At 42.3% G+C, this 20,897-nt stretch overlaps 2 protein-coding genes across 8 annotated transcripts; both read left to right on the top strand.

Moving 5' to 3' along the window:
• The first annotated feature begins 2,244 nt into the window (after nucleotides 1-2,244).
• rae1 (ribonucleic acid export 1) lies at nucleotides 2,245-8,266 on the top strand. 7 transcript variants are annotated; one of them, XM_004069074.4, is made up of 13 exons: nucleotides 2,245-2,383; nucleotides 3,321-3,438; nucleotides 3,528-3,632; nucleotides 4,980-5,072; nucleotides 5,149-5,235; nucleotides 5,306-5,392; nucleotides 5,458-5,529; nucleotides 5,609-5,716; nucleotides 6,099-6,205; nucleotides 6,288-6,363; nucleotides 6,989-7,183; nucleotides 7,268-7,353; nucleotides 7,758-8,266. In XM_004069074.4, coding segments are annotated over exons 2-13 (1,107 nt in total). In that variant the 5' UTR covers nucleotides 2,245-2,383; nucleotides 3,321-3,348; the 3' UTR covers nucleotides 7,759-8,266. The 7 variants fall into 7 exon arrangements, with proteins under 7 accessions (XP_004069122.1, XP_011473654.1, XP_078803678.1 ...); XM_078947552.1 differs by having other exon boundaries at nucleotides 2,250-2,383; nucleotides 3,324-3,438; XM_078947553.1 differs by having other exon boundaries at nucleotides 2,253-2,295.
• A 1,191-nt stretch (nucleotides 8,267-9,457) lies between these two features.
• On the top strand, nucleotides 9,458-20,481 carry LOC101160403 (RNA-binding protein 38). Its single transcript, XM_023955143.2, has 4 exons — nucleotides 9,458-9,938; nucleotides 11,629-11,752; nucleotides 12,881-12,935; nucleotides 18,811-20,481. The coding sequence occupies exons 1-4, from the start codon at nucleotides 9,726-9,728 to the stop codon at nucleotides 19,157-19,159; spliced, it is 741 nt and encodes a 246-aa protein (XP_023810911.1). The 5' UTR covers nucleotides 9,458-9,725; the 3' UTR covers nucleotides 19,160-20,481.
• Nucleotides 20,482-20,897: the final 416 nt, after the last annotated feature.

The raw sequence follows: 20,897 nt of genomic DNA, 5'->3' as shown, positions 1-20,897 counted from the left end.
GAAGAGACAGCAGCATAGCTTGGCATGGCTCAAACAGGACTATGGGAAACGGTTATTTGGTGTTGTGCAGTGTGGACAGCAGTGGCAGAGGAGCCACCACTGCTGCAAAGACACTCCTGTTGAGTGAAGCTTGGTAAAGTAATTCTGACAGAATTTAGTGGAATTGGACCCAAAATGTATGGAAACCAGGTTTGTGGTAGAAACTACGATTTTAATAAATGTCTTCCTGACAAATTCTGAAGACACAACCTCTAAAGATTTGGCGTCCACAAGCGTGGACACCACATTTATATTACCATGGTAGTTAATTGTGCATAACTGGGGCCTTGTAAATAGATTTGATTTGGTCTTTAGAGGTTAAACCTTACAAAACTAAACTAAAAACCAAAAGAATGACAACAGATGATCTAAAAAAGACAAACTGAAAGCCAATCTTGTGAATATTCAATTGGATAATATAACAACAACAACAAAAAATCTACCTAAAAGGAATATTCATCAATATGATGTATTTCGCCTTTTTTCCTTTAATTAAACATTTCAAAATTGTTTTTCACAGATTTTGAAGTTAGAGGAATTTACATTGTAAAAGAAGTGAAAATTTTCTCAATAAGAACGAAAATGCTCAAGTAACAGAAAGAGCATCAAACTAGAATAGAAGTCAACTCTGTGTGGGCAGCAGACATTGGACACTTGAAGATGTTTATGCAGCCGTGACTCATGGCTGCAAACTCAAGAGAGGAGTGAAACAAACATCTGTAAATCGTGCTTCCTCTTAAGTGCAGGGACATCCTCAGTGACAGTCACTCAGAATACAATCTAAACATTGTGAAATCACAAACATATTCTGAAACAAGTAAAATAAAAATCTTTGGGATGATGGAGTAATATTTAAAATGGTTACACTGTTTTGTTTTACTCAAAAAAACTTCCATAGGTTGAAAATTACAAAATTGCATTTTAAATGTCTTTTAAGGTTCCATTAAAGCACAAGAGGTAGAGTTAGTCCTTTACGTATGTGTCTTTATTACTTTATATTTAAGCGTTTCCCTGTGGGGCTGCACAATGGAGCAGTGATTAGCGCTGTCGTCTCACACCAAGATGGCCCTGGTGCAAATCCTGACGGGACCCTTCTGTGTGGAGTTTGCATGTCTCCCTGTGCACGCGTGGGCTTTCTCCGGGACCTCCGCCTTCCTACAGTCTAAAAACATGCGTCCTAGGTTAATTGGTTACTTTGAGGTGTTCTTAGGTGTGAGTGTGTGTAGGACTGATTGTGTCCCCTGCGACAGACCGGCAATCCTTCTAGAATGTACCCAGCATTTGCTCAACAGTAGCCGGGACAGGCTCTGCAACCATGTGACCCTGTGGAAATTAAGAAAATGGATAGATTGACTGATCCTTGGTTGTTACTTTTCTCTATTTGTATGTTTCTGAAACTTTATTCAAATTTTCTTTTTTTTCTTTTTCTTTTTTTACGAAGTAAGGTTTGATAAAGTCAGTTGGTAAGTCCATTCTACTCCTTTTCTGGCATTCCTCTTGCCAAGTGTGTGCATCAGCAGTCAAGAAGAACCAAAGAAAAGAAAAAAATCCATTGTGCAGCACAAATTTTTGTTCCCCCTGGCATTAATTTGAATTAGGTAGAATCCTTATAGATTCAAAGATTGTGATGCAGGTTCTGCAATGTATTTCAAGTTAACCGATATGCAATAATTTGTAAATTGCAACTAACTGCTCTCCATTCTCACATAACTTTTTGTCAATTAAAACAATGTTTAAATCCTCACTACATCCAGGAATTGAATTCAAGGTCAAACTTAGTTTCTAACCTTCAGTTCAGGCTGATATTTGGTGCGAAAGGAAGTCAACATGTAAACTTTCTGACCATGCAGACTAAACAAATAAGGTTGTTCAATCAGACTCTGTTAAGCCAAGGCACTACAAAACAATTGTTCTTAGGAGATTTTCCCAAACAAGGGAAATGTGCCCTGAAGAAAGAAAAAAGACACTAAGAATGAATAGAAGGTTGTAGCCCTGAGTACGCTGTAATTGACCAACAACAGCCAACAGTGTACTAAACACTTAATTACATAACATAAATATTAACATGAAAAACAATGACGGCCCAAACAAATTACAAGTACAGGAAAAAAACGAAACAAATAACTTTTCTTGAGGGAAATATTTTTTTACTTCTCCCTCCTGACCACTGGGTGGCGATAAAGACAAATTGAACTGCGGAGTCAACCGACAATGACCACAAAATAAAAGGAAGTCATCACATTGCGGCTCACGCAGGTTGTGCTCTACCCGCCTCAATTTTCTCCTGTGATATCTAATTTTTTTACTGTTTTATTTCTAACCAGACACAAGTAAACGCATCGAGGTATATGTTCCGTCCTATTTTTAATTGTGTACATTTCTAAACTACTTTAATTTCAGAAAAGTATTGTGTTATATTGTACTACTAGTACTTATGGTACTACTGACGTTCGTGGTTAACATTAGCAACTTAATTAGACCAGTTCATTCATTTTTTAATATATCAAAGGTAATGGTTTTTATTGTACCTCTTTTCTGAATAGCTAAATGCAAAAATATACATCCCATGGAGGGTATGCCATGATAAATTATGATACAGTAGCAATGTAGCTAGCATATTCGTTAGCTAGCAGTGTTTACCACCCCTTGATGATTATTACTAGTATTTTGTCTTTCAACAGCGAACCAATTTTTTGTGAATTTTTAGAGAATACGAATAATAGAAACATTATTTTTTGCGTTATCAGTATATAGGACAAACTAAGATGTACCGTTTACTCGGTCTTTTCGCCATATCTGTCACATGGATGAACCTGGCCGTGCAGATTATTAGGGAGGGAGAAAGAAATGAGCTTACTTTTATAATAATAGTTTATAGAAATACTTGAGACATACGAATAATGTGTTTTTTTTCTTATAACGTCAGAACGGAATTGTTTTCCTCGGTAGAACACAAAATACCTGTATTGTAAATAAAAAGACTCACAATTGATATTCCTACAACAAATGGCACTTCCTTAAGAATTTGTATGATAATTGTTTTTTTTTTTTTTTTGCTTTACCGACATAGTGTCTTCAGAGGATTTTTGACTGGATGCAATAAACCTCTTATTGCACATTCAGATTATTGACACTTACATGTAGTCTTAGTAGTTATAGAATCTTTCATTTTTCAATTCTGCGTCTTCTCCTGTGTTTTTGGTTTAAATGATTTTTGTAACTTTTTTGCTGTATTTTATTTTGTTTATGTAAGTTGCTGATGTATCTGTCTTTTCTATTAGCAGACCGCAGGAGTAGCCTTAATGCACCATGAGTTTATTCGGAACAACCTCTAGTTTTGGAACAGGGGGGACCGGTGTCTTTGGAACCACGACAACAGACAGCCATAACCCTATGAAGGTAAAACGGTGGATTGAAAGCTTTAGAACAGGACTTTATAACAGGAATTGAGACGTGCATTTACCTGTGTACGTGACATTTCCTTAAAGGATGTTGAAGTGACTTCACCCCCAGATGACAGCATCAGCTGTCTGGCTTTCAGCCCCCCTACCATGCCAGGAAACTTTCTTATCGCAGGATCCTGGGCCAACGATGTGAGTTCCTTGCACATTTTCAGTCAAAGTTTGGAGCTTGTGTCTTGTGTAGGTTTACAAGTAGGAGGCAGATTTCAGACAGAGAAGATAAAACGGCTTTTTTTACTTGTGGTTTTTAACATGATGACATGACGGGTTTTACCATTTAAATGAGACCAGAAATAAAACTTAACTTCAGACTTGGCATAAAAAGATATGAACTTTTCCACAATGCAAAGTGTTACCACAGTGATGTCACTATTTCTTTCAAAATAAATAATTTGTGAGTGAAGAATTAGGAGAAAATAGAGGTTGATGTTTTTGGAAGGGGAAAACAGGATCTAATGCATTGGATAGTCCTTAGTAATTTGTTGGTAAACAGGATTTACTGTGAGTCTGTAAACATTTTGATGTGGATTTGGTATATAAGCAGGTTGTGGAGGTTTTGTAGATTTCTGCTGACGTGTCAACGCCCACTATTCACTCTTATTTGTTTTTAATGGGCTGATAGTTTCATCAAGGCTTGTGTTTGATGTTTTGTCAACAAATATTTTCAGCAATAGCTGGATAAGCAGGTTAAAGTGTTGTATAAAACAAATAACAAAATTTTATTGAATTCTTTTAATTTTAATTTTACCAGAACTGTCTCATTTATTTTACTAATATGTTATGAGAATAGAATCAAATAAAACTTTATTTATTACTAAAGGGTACATCACCTTATTACCATAGCTCTATCAAAATATCAGATGGATAATTATATAACACTAACACTTTAAAAAAATAGCAACCATAACTATCAAGTGTCTGAAGTGTTCTAGAGCCAAGAATGTCAGAATAAAAGCATTTACTGGTAGGTGCTGGTTGTAGGTGCTCCTACTTCCTGTTGTGGAAAAAGTAAGTCTACATCCTACTGCATGAACTAAAAACAAGAAGGAAGGGCACACAGTGTAACTAAATCATCAATACAATGTTTTCACATTATCATTATTTAGTAAAACCTTTATTTTGCCATCATCTTTTCTGCGTTTGTGCCATTTATGAAATCCTGCTTTGATGAGAACTCTACTGGTGTCTTTTTTTGAAACAACAGTAGTGTGTGAGAACAAGACGAATGCTGGGTACCCAGAAAATAACTTTTTTTCTAACACTTTGCATTAGTAATGTTCATATTTAACCTCTTCTAATCTCTTTTATGGTATTTGTCTTCATGGATAAAAACATTGTCCTAACAGATCTGGACCACAGAAATCCTCTAAAGCTTTTCTGCCTTCGTTGTGCCCATGATGATGTTGAACACTGCTTCCCAGGATTTTTGGAGCACCTTCGTGCTCTGGCTCCTCTGAACTCTGCATGGTGTGATTTCAGGTGCGGTGCTGGGAGGTGCAGGACAATGGGCAGACTGTCCCTAAAGCCCAGCAGATGCACACGGGGCCCGTGCTGGATGCTTGCTGGAGTGATGTAGGTCTCACAGTTCAGACTTCTATACATGCTCTCTACGGGCGCAGTCGAATTTCTTACAAGACTTCTCATTTAGGACGGGAGTAAAGTCTTCACTGCATCATGTGACAAAACAGCCAAGATGTGGGATCTTAACAGCAATCAAGCAATGCAGATCGCCCAGGTTGGATGGGACTAACTCAGAACTGTTGTCTGTGAATGAAACTGAAACCTTTCATTGATTCTCTTTACAGCATGACGGCCCAATTAAAGCAATCCACTGGATAAAAGCACCCAATTACAGCTGTATCATGACAGGCAGTTGGGATAAAACATTAAAGGTACGGCAGTTCATTCATAGGTTCCACGTTGAACGACGAGCTCCTGATTCTGCTTCTGCCTGCAGTTCTGGGACACTCGGTCCCCCACTCCTATGATGTCCCTGCAGATGCCTGAAAGATGCTACTGTGCAGATGTTGTAAGTATGAGGTGCATCTGAGTCAGGTCTGAAGTAAGAGTTGAATGCCCCCTGTGACTCTGCTGGCTCCTCGGTGCAGGTGTACCCCATGGCGGTGGTGGCCACGGCAGAGAGAGGTCTTATTGTGTACCAGCTGGAGAACCAGCCCTCCGAGTTCCGCAGAATAGACTCGCCTCTCAAACATCAGGTGAGTTTCCGAATGAATAATTCTCCTCTCAACTGAAAGTGTTGCTCTCTGTTAAAGTTTGATTTGAATGTACAAAGTGATTCCTTGTTTATTGCGAGAGTTACATTCTTAAAATGACCTGCGATAGGTTAAATCTCCAAAGTTTGATTATAGAATTTTAAAAAATCATCAAGCAAACATTTGTCAATTTATTGAGCTGAACGCATTCTGTACTGCAGACATGGCATGACAGAGATTGATTGACCGTTTTCTACAGCCAATCAGGACACTGAACACTAAAAAAAAAGTTTCAAAGTTGCACTGAAAAGAAGCTGAACTACAATATTTTGAGGGACCACTGTACTTCATTTTCAACATTGTATTTCCTGCTTCTTCCTCACAGCACCGCTGTGTTGCCATATTTAAGGACAAGCAGAACAAGCCCACCGGGTTTGCACTGGGAAGCATTGAAGGCAGAGTAGCAATCCACTATATTAATCCTCAAAACCCGTAAGAGTGTCTGTTATTATTCTGAAGATCAGTTTTTGTTCCTGGAACCTCTTGAACCTTATTGTTTCTTTGTTCTTCTCAGAGCCAAAGATAACTTTACCTTCAAGTGCCACAGGTCCAACGGGACCAACACAACCACTCCACAGGATATCTATGCTGTGAGTTGGTCTTCACTGAGAAATCTCAAAAGCAACTGTAGCTATGAGTGAGTGAACGCTTTCAGGGGTCACTCCAATCTTTTTTTTAAAGTCATTTGTGGTCTTCTTGTTATGATTTTGCTGTTTTTTCGTTTTTTTTTTTTTTTTTTTTTTTTCCCAAATCAAAAAACCTGTGGCGTTTTCTAGGACAAAGTTTCTTTAGAGCGGCAAAAGTTGATCAGAAATTCACCTCTGAGTTGTGGGCGGGACTGTTGACACGGAGCAAACCCCTCCCCTTCTCCTTTCCGTTGCTTAGGGCGCTCTGTTACACGCTCTCCTGCTAGCTTACACCCCCAACCACACATTTTGTTCATCTGCTCCTGATTCACAATTTGATTTAAGAAATAACCAAAAATGCAATCTTTAGCTCAATTTTCTTCCTCCACCATGAGAATAATACCACAAAAACCTGTTAAAAACACAATTTTCACCAGAGAGGGTTTTTAGTTCATAACCAAAATCAGTTCAGTCAGTTTTAAGGTTTTGTGTAAGAGCAAAACCACAATGAGGCCTCAAAACAACTTTTTTCTAGGTTTAGTCAGTTTTTCCAATCCTATTTCCAAACAAACTGCTCGCCCTCTGTCAGGTGAACGCCATTGCCTTCCATCCTGTCCACGGCACTCTGGCCACTGTGGGCTCAGATGGACGCTTCAGCTTCTGGGACAAAGACGCCCGGACCAAGCTGAAGACCTCCGAGCAGCTTGACCAGCCCATCACGGCGTGCTGCTTCAACAACAACGGCAACATCTTTGCGTACGCTTCCAGCTACGACTGGTCAAAGGTACGAGGTCTGAAATGACGGCTTGGTTTTCGGCTCCTGTTTTTTTTTTTTGCCTCATCATTGTGAGCGCTGTGTCCCCCTCAGGGCCACGAGTACTACAACCCCCAGAAGAAAAACTACATCTTTCTGAGGAACGCCGCTGAGGAGCTGAAGCCTCGGAACAAGAAATGGTGAGAGAAGGGCAGCCACCCTCTGTTACCGTGGAGACCGTGGTCACCGGATTGGGCTGCCACATTTCCTCAGTGACTCATGGGGGGGGGGCTTTCAGGGGAATGTAAGAGTGTGGGCAGTGAGCATATTGATATGATTCACTGTAAACTTCTCTGTGGTCACGTTGTCTCTGCAACTTTTAAAATGTGGCTTTGCAGATTCAGGCTGGAAAGTAATTTAAAGATAACTTTATTGAATTTTAAACAACTGCCAATAGGCGGTTACACATAAGCATTTGTTAGAGCAGCTGTCTTCCTGCCAAAGACTGCTTTCTCTTGTTTTGTGCAAAAGGGAGGTCTTTACATAAATAAACCAAAAAATAACCACTGAAGCTGTGTTACTGACTGCTCCCTCCTGTCTCTAGATTCCCCGTGCCATGTCGCGTCTCTTGTGGGGAAATGTGGACGACCTGCTGCTTTAGTGTGTGTGTATGCGCTCGAGACAGACTCCTACCTTTCCGGCAAACCCCCCCTGGACCAACGGTGTGCCGCTGTGTACTGTACATGGACCAATCAAATGGGCCTTTCCAGCCTGGCGTTGATGACTGCTGCATGACAAGTTAGCCTCGGAGGCCACCATAGAAAAGGAGAAATTAATTTGACATGCATCTTTCTGTTTCCTTATTTTTTTTACAACTTTTCAAAGCCTTTTTTTGGTGTTTCTGTGATTTCCTGTTACTTAATAACAAGCTTCATCAAAGAACTAGGTAGGAAACAGGTCTGAGCACTTCACCTTCTTCTTTCACCCAAAGGAGGAAATGGATTGTTTGCTGTAAAGTTGTCTGTTTGGGGGTTACAGAACTGTATTCTGCATGCAACAAATTTCTCCATGTAGCTCTCCTGACATTTAAAACATAAATTTAGTCTTGGAACATCTCTGCAGTGATTCCTCCTTACTTTCCTGTGAAATCAAGTTGACCAGCAGGTGGAGCGTGTGAGCCAGCAGTGTTTAAACATGACCAGAATCCAAAGATTTCAGCTAAGCAAGTGGGATCAAAGAAAGCATCGGGATCCATTAAGGAGAAAACTCAGGTGAAATGATGGCGGGGTGTGAGGGCGAGAGAAATGATCAAAAGTCTCCGAAAGAGGAGAAGGGCCCGCTTTAAAGGCCAAAGTGTGAAAACAAGCAGTTCATAGAGGGGGAAGTGTGGATTAAATGCCTTTTTGTTGAGATCATTAGAGTATCACTTCACTGTCAGCCTGACCGAGGGCACTTAACAGGTTGGCTCCAAGGCCTGCAGTGAGAAGACATGCTGCTGCCACAGTTCCCTGCTGCTGCTCTGTGAGGTGGTGTGGGGTGACCTCCTCAACCGTTAGGTTGACCTGCTTTTCAGATTAGCAGGTTTGTGGTTCTTTGTCAGCAGTGAAGTAATAATTTTAAGAAAAGCTTACGATGTTGAATTTTTATTAGCAGAAAGGTTACTTTAGAAAAACTCACCTTCCTCTTTTCAGTACAAAAGCAAACACCTGGACTTTGAGCCACTATGAGGACTTTAGTGTTCTCCAGCATCTGCTTGTTATGTGGGATATGAAACTGATCATAATTTCTGTTATTTTTAACAGGCGTAAGTTAGTTTCAGACTCAAGTATAAATTAGATTTGTGGGCAATAAAAGTATCTTTGACTTTAGGGTTAATTTACTTTCCAGGGTTTTAAGGTACTTTCTTGGCCTATAAAAAAATGTTTCATAAAAGTGAAAGTATGTTTTTTTTATTGACTGGTGGAGATTTCAAAGGTATTGCATATTACTTTCTGTTCAAGATTAATCTATTTCCGTAAGTAAAGTGACACGACAGAAATTTAGGTTGTTGCCGACACCAAATTGAAAATGTTTTGCATCAGTTTTGTCAAAGAGCGAAGAAAATTCTGTTTTTGTGTTTGTTTGTTTTTTAATTTCAGTGAAGTGATCTATCATTCGGCAAAGCTGCTTTCTAAGACTTTTCTTTGTTAAAAAGACAAAAGCAGGTGCAGGAAAGGCTGCACCAATGGGAGGTGCCGTTACAGACCTCATGCCCGGGATCCTACGCTGATTGGTTATTAGTTGCCCGGGAGGCGGGGTCTATTTCCCTTCCTATAAATGTATGGCAGCACATTCGCTTTGAGTGGCCAGAACGCGGGCAGGTTGGGTGACGTCGCGGGGACTCACGCTGCGTGATTTTCAGGCGTCATCAGGTTGTTGTAACTTTGCTCAGTGAGACTGGGAGGAACATTTAATTATTTTAACAAAGTCGACTAAAAAGTTTTGGACTCCGGTCGGTTCAGCAGATGCCGGGTTTTCGTTTGCGCTGAAAGTATTCAGAGATCCTCCTCGGTCTGACCTCCCCGGCTGTCCAATGCTTCTGCATCAGTACATGAACGGATCCCTGGACGTCATGCATCCCACATCGCTTCAGAAAGACACCACCTTTACCAAAATCTTTGTGGGGGGGCTCCCGTACCACACGAACGACGCCTCGCTGAGAAAGTACTTCGAAGCCTTTGGGGACATTGACGAGGCCGTGGTGATAACGGACAGACAGACCGGCAAATCCAGAGGATACGGCTTTGTAAGTAGTCCCCCACGCGCGCGCGCATTTTATTATGATATGCCAACACTGCTACTTATCTGCCCTATGTTGTGTTTCGTTTCCGTCAAACACTTTTTCTGCGCATGACAGTTGTAGAAGTTTAAAACTGATGAACCTAAATTAGGCCTAAGTGCGCCTGCGTAGACCATAACGCAAGCGCACTTAGGCCTAATTTTTCATTGTATGGGTGCCTGTTGTTATAGCTTAAAGAGGATGAAGTTGATTGGTTAGTAAGTAGATTATATTTTAACATATGTCCACCCCCACCCCCCCACCCCCCGCCTCAAACTCCCCCCGTCTGCACCCCCAGCTTAGTGTCCGATGTGGGCGCGCACGCGCAACACAGTCTGAACTTCTTGCTGTCTTTATATGGTTATTCTGGAGCCAGAGGAGAGGTTGACCTTGCACACCCTGGCCTCCATTGTTGAGGACCAGATCACACGATTCCCATCGCATCTCGGCTGCAGAGGAATTTCTACATCAACAGCCTGGCTCTGTCCTGCAGGGAGAACTCACCGTTCATTCTTTCCATCTCCCAGTCTGCAAACACTGTATTTAAAAAACAAAAAAAAAGCATGCTCAGATCATACAGCAAAGTGGGGATTAAGTCACAAGTCCTTCAATGAATAGGGATCCCAGCGTGCTGCACTAACTTTGAAAATGTATGGATGATTGGTGTTCCTGGCAGGTAAAAAACTCAAAGAACAAAAAAATGCAAATATTTACCAGGACTTTGGAAAGACGCACCAGCTTAAAAGTATTAGGAAGCCAAAGAAGGAATGGAAAAACTATTTAGTGTGCATGTTTGCCTCTTAAGGCAGAATAGTAAGACAATTGCTCTCTGTGTTTACACATCAGCTCATGAAGTCGGAGAGAAGCGGTCCTGTGAGTCTTGCACCGATGTAAGGAGGCTGGTGTTTCAGGTTCAACAGGCTCTTGTCCATGTGGGCGCTCTCCTGTATAATACCCCTCATTTTGGAGTGATCAGCGCTTTATGCCAGGCCTGCTTTTCTGTGGGATGTGAAGCAACCTGCTAAGTCTGTTGTTGTATATGTACAGAGGTGCCTGACAGGATTGGAGGGACGAGCTAAGACACCCCTTCTTCTTAAGCACACTTCAGAGGTGGATTAGTAACCCCCCCCCCTATAACCAGACTCCTCACTGTAAACACTGCCTGGTTCCTTCTTGTGTGTTCACAACACAGACCCTGGAGCGGCTTTTGTTCCAGATCCTTGCACTACATAGAGGGACACAGCTTTTTTTAAAATATATTATGTACATATATTTATAAATCCAAGCCAACATCTTCTGCTCTGCCACATACAGAGGTGACTGTGTTGGAAGAGCATGGCAATCAAAACAGAAGGTTTAATCCAATGCCAGGAGGAGAGGACTAACGCCAATCTCCTTATATTGTTCCTAATTGGATAAGCTTCTTGTTGTTCAGATCCATATTTTAGCTGCTCTTTCCTTCATGAAGTAGTTGCTGGGAGCCTGGCGGCTGCTGCTGCTGTGGGCATTTTTTTAAGAGCTTATCCTTCTGCTTTATTTGTAGTTTTTGAGAAACAGGAAGAAAGCCCCAAAGGAGGCTTTCATGATTAGCCCGCACAGACAAAGGCGGGATTTGAAAAACACTGACAAATAATTGTTTGACGTGTGATATTTTCAGGTGACCATGACGGACCGAGGAGCAGCAGAAAGAGCCTGCAAGGATCCAAACCCCATTATTGATGGCAGGAAGGCCAATGTCAACCTGGCTTACTTGGGTGCCAAGCCCAGAAGCATACAGACAGGTGAGGGAGTAGAACACCGGGTCAGACACAATCCTGCTGGACAAATGAGAAGTGGAACAGCTGTATGAAAACTTTCTTGTTTATAAAGTGCTGCAAACTCAAGACAAACATTTGCGTGTCTTGATGTACCTGCTGATGAAGGAAAAGACTAATTTTGCTGCAGGCTAGGAACACAATCCCACCAAATTTGATATTTACATATCAACAACAATCCAATTTTCCTTGCGGCCCATTTGAAATAGTTTTTGGGTGGACCCACTCCAAGGGAAACCGTGTTTTTGGTGTTTTTAACATGTTGTGGTATTTTTCTCTTGATGGAGGACATTTTAAGAGAGTTGAGCTTAAAATGGTATTTCTCTATTCAAATCATTGTGAATCAGAAGGCCTTTTGTTGCCCTTGTAATGTTTGGTTGGGGGTGTGAGGAGCTGTAAACTAGCAGTAATAAGGGATGATGGGAAATGAGGGCAAGCTTATTCCGCCAACAGTCTCATCCACAATTCAGAGGCCAATTTCTGATGAACTTCTGCTGCTCTGTCCTAGAAAACAACACAGTACATTTAAAATTTCCTAAAAAGGGCATAAAAACAATAAAAAGACCACTACAAAGGTTTTTTTAAATAGACCAAAAGATGATTGGAGTGGGACTGACTGACGAGCTGTCCAGGGTCTACTTGAGGAAGCTTTACTGCTAAAACAGGCCCATTAGAAATTAGTCAAAAATTCTTACCCCATTGGCAGATTTTCTTTAAATAAATAAATAAATAAAGGATCTCCCAATGGGGTAAGCAAGAAAAACGTCTTCCCAAGAATTCTTATTTAAAGAAAAGACAAGTTTTCTCAAACTAAGATTATTGTGCTATTGAGAAACTTCCTTGCTTAGATTATTTTTCCTGCTAGACAGAAAATACATGTTTTCTCGAAACAAGGGTCTTTTTACTTATTTAAGATTAAGTTTTTGCATTATGGGATAGGCTCCAGCAACCCGATGACCCCCTAGCACAGGACAAAGCGGGAATAGTAGATGCGTGGATGGTAGTTTGTGTCTCTGTGCCCTCTGTGCATTGTTCTCCACTCCTCCTCTGTAAATGCAGATGTGCGAGTCTGACAGCAAGCCTCCTCTCTTCCAGGCATATCCTTGGGAGTCCAGCCCGTTCACCCAGCGCTCATCCAGAGGCAGTATGGGTAAGTAAGCATGAGTGGGCTCTTGTTATGTTCCCTTCTATTATTCTGTGCACAATGCTGATAGGCAGCTATTTTTTTTGACAAACAAAGCCGCTGGAAAGTGCATGTCATTTTCAGTGTGCACACGTAGCTGTGCCAGTATTCTATTAGCATATCCCAGTGGTGCAGGGAGAAGGTTCACATATACGCGGTAATAGAAGCGCGTTCCAGAGTTGAATGTGTGACTCACTTGTTAGCTTCTGTTAGGACCTCCTGACTCGTGTAGCTGCATGCGTTCACTGAGAGACATCCAGAAGAGGCTGTGTTGTGGAGACGGCCTCTGCAGCGTCCAGAAGAAATGCTCTGCTGAGCTCCTAATGAGCCTTTCACTGTTGGGATTCTCCCCTGCAGATCTTGGGTTACACGCTTCAAGTTGCAGCTGAAGGCTGCACAACTTTTTTATTTTTTTAAAAAATTTTTCCGCGCAAAATCTGATGACTTTTCAGAAGTAAAGTCATAGAAGTTTGTGTCAGTAGATGAATGTGGTGACCTAAGGAAAGACAAAATCAACCAATCAGAAATGTTTGTTACAAATCTACAAGAAAACGAGTTCTGAAATATAAATAATAGGTTCTATGTGAATATGGTTGATAATCTATTTATGTGTTAAAGATCCCTCAAGTGCTGCTTTCACATGAGGCTTGGAAACTTGTGTTTGAACAACCGCTTTCTAGGAAAAGTCTATGTAAATGCATGCATGCAAATGCGCATTTCGGAGGTTTTTAAGTCAGTTTTCAGGCTCTACTTATGCAGCCATTAAACGCATGCTGAAAGTTAAACAATTGGGGTCTCAGATTTGGTAGTCATGTATGGATAGTGTACTTTTCAATACACTGAAGTGTATTTAGAGTGTGTTTAGAGCATTTATCTTGAAGGAGAAATTAATAATTGCTTTGTGGGCCCAAATGGAATACTATGACACCAAGTCTTTCATATAGAAAATAGAGCTGTGAAAGAAAGTGTGTAACAAGGTTTGTGAGATTGCAACGCTTCACCATTTTGCAGCATGCCCTCATGCGAGTACGTGTGGTAGTATTGGGTGGCGACCGTCTAGTTTGAACACCTTATGCTAAAAGCGAGTTCAAGAGCCCACGTTCAACACGTTCTTGAATGCACCACACATGCCCGATGTGTAAGCAGCCTGAGAGAGACGTGGGTGTGTTAGACGATCAACCAATGGAAAAGTCAGAGATTAACCTCTGGGATGCTCTGTTAATTTTAAGTACTCTTGAGTTAGTTATAAACCAAATTAGCTTGACTTTTTTGGACGTATTCTCTTGATTGCCCGGGTTTCTGTTTGACTTGGTATCTATACGTGATGTGTTGCCTTTAATTTAATGCCACTCGTGTCCTTCATAAACACTGCAGAGTAATAATGAGCTACTATGGACTAAAGGAGACGATATTCAAGAAGTCTCAGAATCTCTCTTGTATTTTCTTGTGATATTATCGGTTATTGGACACAAAATATTCAACTGTAAATTTAAGTTTTTATAAAGATCTCAGAGCTCCAATCAGGACATGTCCCATTGTGTTCCAAGGCCCTAAAGTGAGCAAAGGGAAGCCCTCTTTCTCAATCTTCTACCAGATTCTGTCAGAACACAACTGGCTCTAAAACTCTGAATGCTGGAAAGTGTCCAGAGCTGCATATGAGAACTGGACTGGGTGAGTGTGACATCAGCCATAGAAATCCGCTTACTCCCTGCCCCAACAAAATAAAGTCAGTTCAGTCACCATTTTTTGGCGATATGGATGCCGGCATGTTGCATTCAGATTTCGTCAGGAAGTCTGAGTTGGACGGAGTCACAATTCTATGGCAACCAATCTCTGGAAGTTCACACCCCTTCCCCTTAAAATCGGGCTGACATAAACTGTCAAACATTTCAAATATTTGACGCAAACACACATACTTTTATTGGGCATCTGATTGGCTAGTTTATAACTTGATTAACTTGCGATAATGAAAAAAGAGAAAACTTTTGCAAAAAGCAATTTGCAATGATTAGGAGTCAGAATTGCAATGACGACATGACTCGCTATATACAAATAGCACTAGATAAACGTCATCATTTCCATTTCACTGTGACCGTTGCATTTAAATAAGTCAGCACAACCCGTAATATACCCCAAATGACCTGTGTCTACATAAGAGGCGGGCCTCTAACGTAACATGGCTCCACTTGATTGGTCAACGATGTGAAGGGCTCCATTCAATTGGTCAGTTGTGCTAAGGGGTGTATTTGATTAAATATTTCAAGCTGACATGAAATTGTTTTATCTTATGTGTAAATCTTTAGGGTATCTATTTATCGCAGTTTAGGCCAACTTTTGCAATCGCACAGGCTGATATACATTTGAAATGTATTGTATAGGCCTATAATGATGAAGTTATGGCTTTTTCTCAATAGAAGTCTGTGATTTTTTTGGCTTCTTGGAGCCAGCGGGTCCTTCTATTTGGACTGTCAGGGTGGAGGGGTCACTCAGTCCAGTTCTCAGTCAAGAGCCGCTGTGAGGCATGTGTCTGACAGGTGCCAGCTTATAACAACGTTTTTAAAATCCCCTAATCTCCCATGACCACCACCCCGGAGATGTGGCGCAGGAGACCCAACCACCTGTCTTTCTGTCACTGGGTTTCCTTTACATTGTGGGACAGTCCCGTCTGGTTTTGGTTACAAACCACAAAATGACATATGGTGCGAGGAGAACATGCCCTAGAAATAAGTTTTCAAACACTACCAGGATGCCAGATGAAGTGCCTGGTTTGTGGACGTACACGGCAGTGGTGTGGAGAAGCTGTGGAAAGCATCCTGTTGCTTTCTGCATCATTTCTGTGTATTTAATCTCATTTCTCCCATCACGGTTCTGCCGCTGCCACAGACGGGAGAGATTGAAACCTGACACCCCAGTGAGACTGGGAGACCAGTTGGGGATTTTCAAGGGAATGATGTCTAATGAGGCGGGTTGCTCCCTGGATATACAACCTCTTCAGGTGTCGAACAAAACACCCCTTCTGGTTTGAAAGAACTGCCCTGCTCCTCCAGAAGGAGCAGGAATATCAGGCCATTGTGAAGTGTTTCATTCCCTGGTCAAGTCTGTTTTCACACTTTGTCTTGCAGTTGAGTCATGCACCAAAGGTCATTTTGATTATGCCAAAGGAATATTTAGCTGCTTGGTGTGTTCTGGTCCGTGCTTTTCACAGCAGGTCATGATTGGGCCGTCATTAATGATGAATACCCCGGCTTGTACCGTGAGGAGTGCCAGGTCCAAGTATTTTCCTGTAAGGCTGTTTTCTGGCGTTCAAAGCGGCGCAGAGTCGGACACGCCGGTCAGCACAAAAGCAGCTGACCAGCCATCTTCCCGCTGTCATCCCCCTCCACTTGACATTTCTGAGGCCCGGGGACACTCTGACGTCCCCAACTCGCTTTTGTGCCAATTCAATGTTTTTTTTCCACCCCATCTTTAATATAAGAGCTGAGCATGCAGCTGACCCCACCAGCTGGAAATGAAGATGACCCACCAGCAGGTTGCTTCTTTTTATCCACACCATGTTGCACATGGGGATGATGGGGGTTGTATTCCCTTAGAAATCCATGTTGTTTCGTGCTTCATTTAACACAAGTTGTACGTTAAATCAGCGCTTCATTCTTTTTTAAAAGCTTGTTTGTCTGACCACCTCGCCCTCCCGGCTTCCTTTTAATTGCTGACAATCACTGCCAACCTTATATGCCTCTGTTGCCCTCTGCCGTCAGCTGATCATCAGACGATGCCCGCAGTGCTTGGACATGAGGGGGTGTGACGGTGCTTATCTGCCCGCACGCAACCATACCACACACCTCTTCCTCCTCCTCCTCCTCCTCAGCCAGGCTCTCTCAAAGGTGCCAGTGATGTCTTGAGAGTGCAGTGCCGTGTGCTGTGATGGACTGGAGTGCCTTCTTATCTCTGATGGTTTCTCTCCTAACCTTCCTGTGTGATATGAAGTGAAGAGGTTCTCCTGACTGCTGTGTGGCTCTCTTCCTATTATGGCATGGTTTTGGGGGGGTTTGCAGTGCTAGTTGATATTTCTAGGGGTGGGAGGAGGTGTTGGTGTGTGCATTTATTCTAAATATACTTGAGTGTAATTCCCTGTCCTGTCAATGCATGCTTCCATTTTTTATCCTCCACTTGTATCCCTGTCTTGATGAAAGCAAAACAAATTACAAGTTTAGTTAAGGAGCAGAAGTAGATTTGAAATGAGTTCCCAGTGTGCTTTAGTGTGTGTGAACGCTTTCTCTAAACCATAAAGTAGACACCGGTTTGCTATATAGATTATTGGAGTTGGTTTGTTTCCGTAGAAATCACAAATACTTCAGAGATATGTGCGCTGAGTTGAGGGTCTTACAGCTAAGTATGGGTTGGGGGTTGAATTAGAAAAGTTTTTCTTTTTTTTATATATACATACATATCTATATATATATTATAATAGATATTTTGTGCATTAAACAGCAGGGCAAACTGGACCACACCCTCCCCTCAAGCGCAGCCCTCACCATGACGTTACCCATGAGACCTGACACGACTTCTCTGCCAGTCTTGATGAGGTCCTTAGACACCGTCACCTGTGTGTGTTTGTGGGGGGGTGGGGGATTAGTAGGGGCGTTGCAATTGAATTTGTGTGATTGTTCTTGTGTGTGGATGTCTTTGGGTGTTTCTGTGCAAGTGTCATTGCGTGTGTGCATCTATCACTTTGTGTGTGGGCATATATTTTATGTGCGTGTCCATGTTTGTATGTTTGTCATGGTTTGTGTGCCCCCATGACTTTTTTACTTATGTGCGTCTTCTTGTGTGTATGTTCATGGGTGCGTTGTTTGTTTATTTGTTTTGTGTGCCTGTCTCTGAATGCATGTGAGTGTGCATGAGTTTTTTTAAGTACGTTTTTGTGTGTCTATGTTCTTATGTGTACATCTGTGTGTATCTTTTTTGGTGCGTTTGTATGGGAGCATGGGTTTTTCCATGTGTGTATTTACGTGCATCTTGTGTGTTCGTGTGTATGAGTACTTGTGTGTGAATGTTCTTGTGTTTGTCCTTGTGTGTGGGTGTGTTCTTGTGTGTCTCTGGGGGTATTCTCGCATGTGTCTTTGTTTGTGTTTTTTGTTTATGAGTTTGTGTTTTTCTCCTTTTGCGTGTGTTTGTGTGTGTCTCTTTACGTGTATGAGATTGTCTATGCAAGTGCCTGAGTTTTTTTCTTCTGTGCGTTCATGTTTGTGTGTTTGGGTATTGGGGTGTACTTGTGGGTATGTTCTTGAGTGTGCATGCGCTTGTGTCTTTTTCTGTGAGTGCGTGTGTCTGTCTTTGTGTGAGTTTTTCCTTATGTGTGTGTGTCCATGTTCACCGTTGTTCTCCACTTGGAGATCAGACTGTGTGTGTGTGTGTGTGTGTGTGTGTGTGCAGTGGGTGAGGAGCAGCAGCTGTTAAAACACTGTTGAGGAGCGAGTGTAAAAACCTGCCAGCAACGGCTGACTCTGTCATTCAGCCTCTCCACAAGTTCCCTCTCGTCGAATGCAGGAAACCCAACAGGTTTCGTAGGTTTTTGTTAACTGACACGGACGGAGGGTTGCATCACTTTCTGTCTCTAACCCTCATTGCTTCTCGTTTGTTTGCCCTTCGTATTTTATAGATAAATGTGTGTGAGAACAATGGGTCTTCATGTGAGAGCCTCTTGGTTCAGAACACAGAGGGTTTATATTTCCAAAGCACACACCCTCTTGGAGTAATGTAAACAATGGGAGCCAGGCACTGGGATTTGTCTGCTCTGCTGTCCTTCTGTCTAACCCCCCCCCTCCATTACGTCTGTGTGCAGGTTAACCCAGCCGTTCATCTACCCACAAGCATATGTGCAGCCCACCCTGGTGCTGCCCACTCAGGTTTCCTCTTCTGTCAGCACTAGCCCCTACCTGGACTACAGTGCAGCCTACGCCCAGTACGCCCAGGCCGCCTTCGAGCAGCAGTACCCATACGCCGCCTCCCCAGCCAGCTTCCTGAGCTACAACTACGCCACCAGCCCCACGGCTGCCGCCGCCGCCGGCCCGCCTGCCGCCACCACCGCTCCTGCCACCGTGCACCCCACCCTTCCCTCTGCCACCGGCCCGGGAGCAGCCTTCCTGCACTACACCCCGCAGCAGCACATCCAGCCGGACCGCATGCAGTGAGCGGAGAGGGGTGTGGGGCAGGCAAGAGGAGGGGAGGAGGTTGTGGTCACTCGCTTTTTTAAAAAAAAATTTTTTAGGGGGGGGGGGCATTGGACTTCATACCCCCCCCCCCCCCCCCCCTTTCCTCCTCCTTCCCCTCCTTCTCCACCATGGTGCTGTGGTCAGCAGCACCTTTCAGGTAAAAAGGGTGGGACTCTTGCACTATCCCATCAGGATGAGCTCTGTGCTCACTGGGAATGAGGGTAGGGGGGCAGTTGGAGTTCAGGTTGTGAAGCTAAACAACATACAGTATGTGGTCACTTCCAAGGGCTTCCAGAAGGTCACACTTTGCTTTTTCATTATTATTATTTTATTACTATTATTATTATTGTTGTTGTTGTTGTCCTGTTTTATATTATTAATGTCATCGTCTGTTCATCATTTTCTCCATGACCCGCCTCAGAGGTACTTACTGGGAGCTATCCTGCCAGTCTGAAATACCTGTGTTGGATAAGGTGGACACCCCTGCTGCAGGACATGGCGAGGGGGGGCATTTTGTATGAATGATGGGGAGATGGAAGTGGAAACATCTGGCTTTGCAGCATTTCACCCCATGAGCAACCCCCCTCCCCTCCCAGCATTGAGCTCCACGACCAGAGATTGCACCTCACGGACTCCAAAAGTTCACCTGTGACACACAGAAGTACCAGAACTGCATGATTTTTCTTTTTTTTTCATTATTCGCTCTACTCAAGAGGCCTTAATTTAAAAAAGTGAAACTCGTTTTGGGAATTTCCAACCGCACCCCGCCCACTGCAGAGCCAGGAGCACATGGCCCCCCTTGGCTCAACATCACATGGATGTGACTTGAGGTGGGACTAGTTCAAGAGGCAGTAGATAATCACAGTGGAGGGGCTTTTGTGTATCAATGAGAAAAGGTAGCTGACACTGAGCTTCTATATCAGTGTTTTATTTCTTTTTTTTTCTCAGATTGTCAATAAAGTGTTTCTTCTGACTTTTATGTACAGCATTTTAAGATGTCAGTCATCGTGTACAACTTACAATATTTATATGTAGGTATTTAAAAGAGGTACTAAATTAAAATAGCTTCTTTTTTTAATGTTCATTTTAGGGGTGGCTCTGAAGCCATTTAACATTGCTGCAGATACACACATTCTTTGTCCTGTTCTATATATATATATATATAGATATACATAGATATCTATATATATAGATTGATTTTTTTTTTTTTTTTAACTTTTGTTTTTTCCACAATGAATGTCTTTTACAGTTCCTTCAAACAAGCCATACCAAAAAAAAGAATAAAAGGATTTGTATTTAAAGGAGACTCCTGGTGTCGTTTTCTGCCTGGCACTGAAACTCTAAAATTATTAGGTCTTACTTTTTTGTTTATCATGCTCGTGAGCAGTCAGATCCAGCTCAGACAGGAGTGGGGGGGGGTACCTTTTCTTTTTTTTTTTTTTTCCTCTTATCAAGTCTCAACACCACCACCTGCCAGGCCCGCTGGGTGTTCCCTGGGCCGCTTCCTTACTCAGCACTACTGATAGCTTTGTGAAGCAACGCAAAAACTAAATTGTTAAACGGGGATCTGTGGCCCAAATTGAAACTGTTTCGTTTTTGTTTTTTTTCTCTGTGTCAAACAAGCTGAGCTGGGTCTGATTCCCAGCAGAGTTTCTGTATGTTCCTGCATACATCAGCGTTTTAGAAGACGCGTCACGTCTGAATTCATTTTAAGGGC

The sequence above is a fragment of the Oryzias latipes genome, chromosome 5 (assembly GCF_053564925.1).
Source record: "Oryzias latipes strain Hd-rR chromosome 5, Olatipes_Hd-rR_3.1".
Lineage (NCBI taxonomy): Eukaryota > Metazoa > Chordata > Actinopteri > Beloniformes > Adrianichthyidae > Oryzias > Oryzias latipes.
This window is presented reverse-complemented; position numbering and strand designations above follow the sequence as displayed.

Excerpts from the sequence above, each read along its gene's own strand:
- rae1 (XM_011475352.4), top strand. The coding sequence starts at position 3,349 with ATGAGTTTATTCGGAACAACCTCTAGTTTTGGAACAGGGGGGACCGGT. Across the intron at positions 5,073-5,148 it reads TGGATGCTTGCTGGAGTGAT|GACGGGAGTAAAGTCTTCAC; the intron begins GTAGGTCTCACA and ends CTTCTCATTTAG. Across the intron at positions 5,393-5,457 it reads GTTGGGATAAAACATTAAAG|TTCTGGGACACTCGGTCCCC; the intron begins GTACGGCAGTTC and ends TTCTGCCTGCAG.
- LOC101160403 (XM_023955143.2), top strand. The coding sequence starts at position 9,726 with ATGCTTCTGCATCAGTACATGAACGGATCCCTGGACGTCATGCATCCC. Across the intron at positions 9,939-11,628 it reads AATCCAGAGGATACGGCTTT|GTGACCATGACGGACCGAGG; the intron begins GTAAGTAGTCCC and ends TGATATTTTCAG. Across the intron at positions 12,936-18,810 it reads CTCATCCAGAGGCAGTATGG|GTTAACCCAGCCGTTCATCT; the intron begins GTAAGTAAGCAT and ends GTCTGTGTGCAG.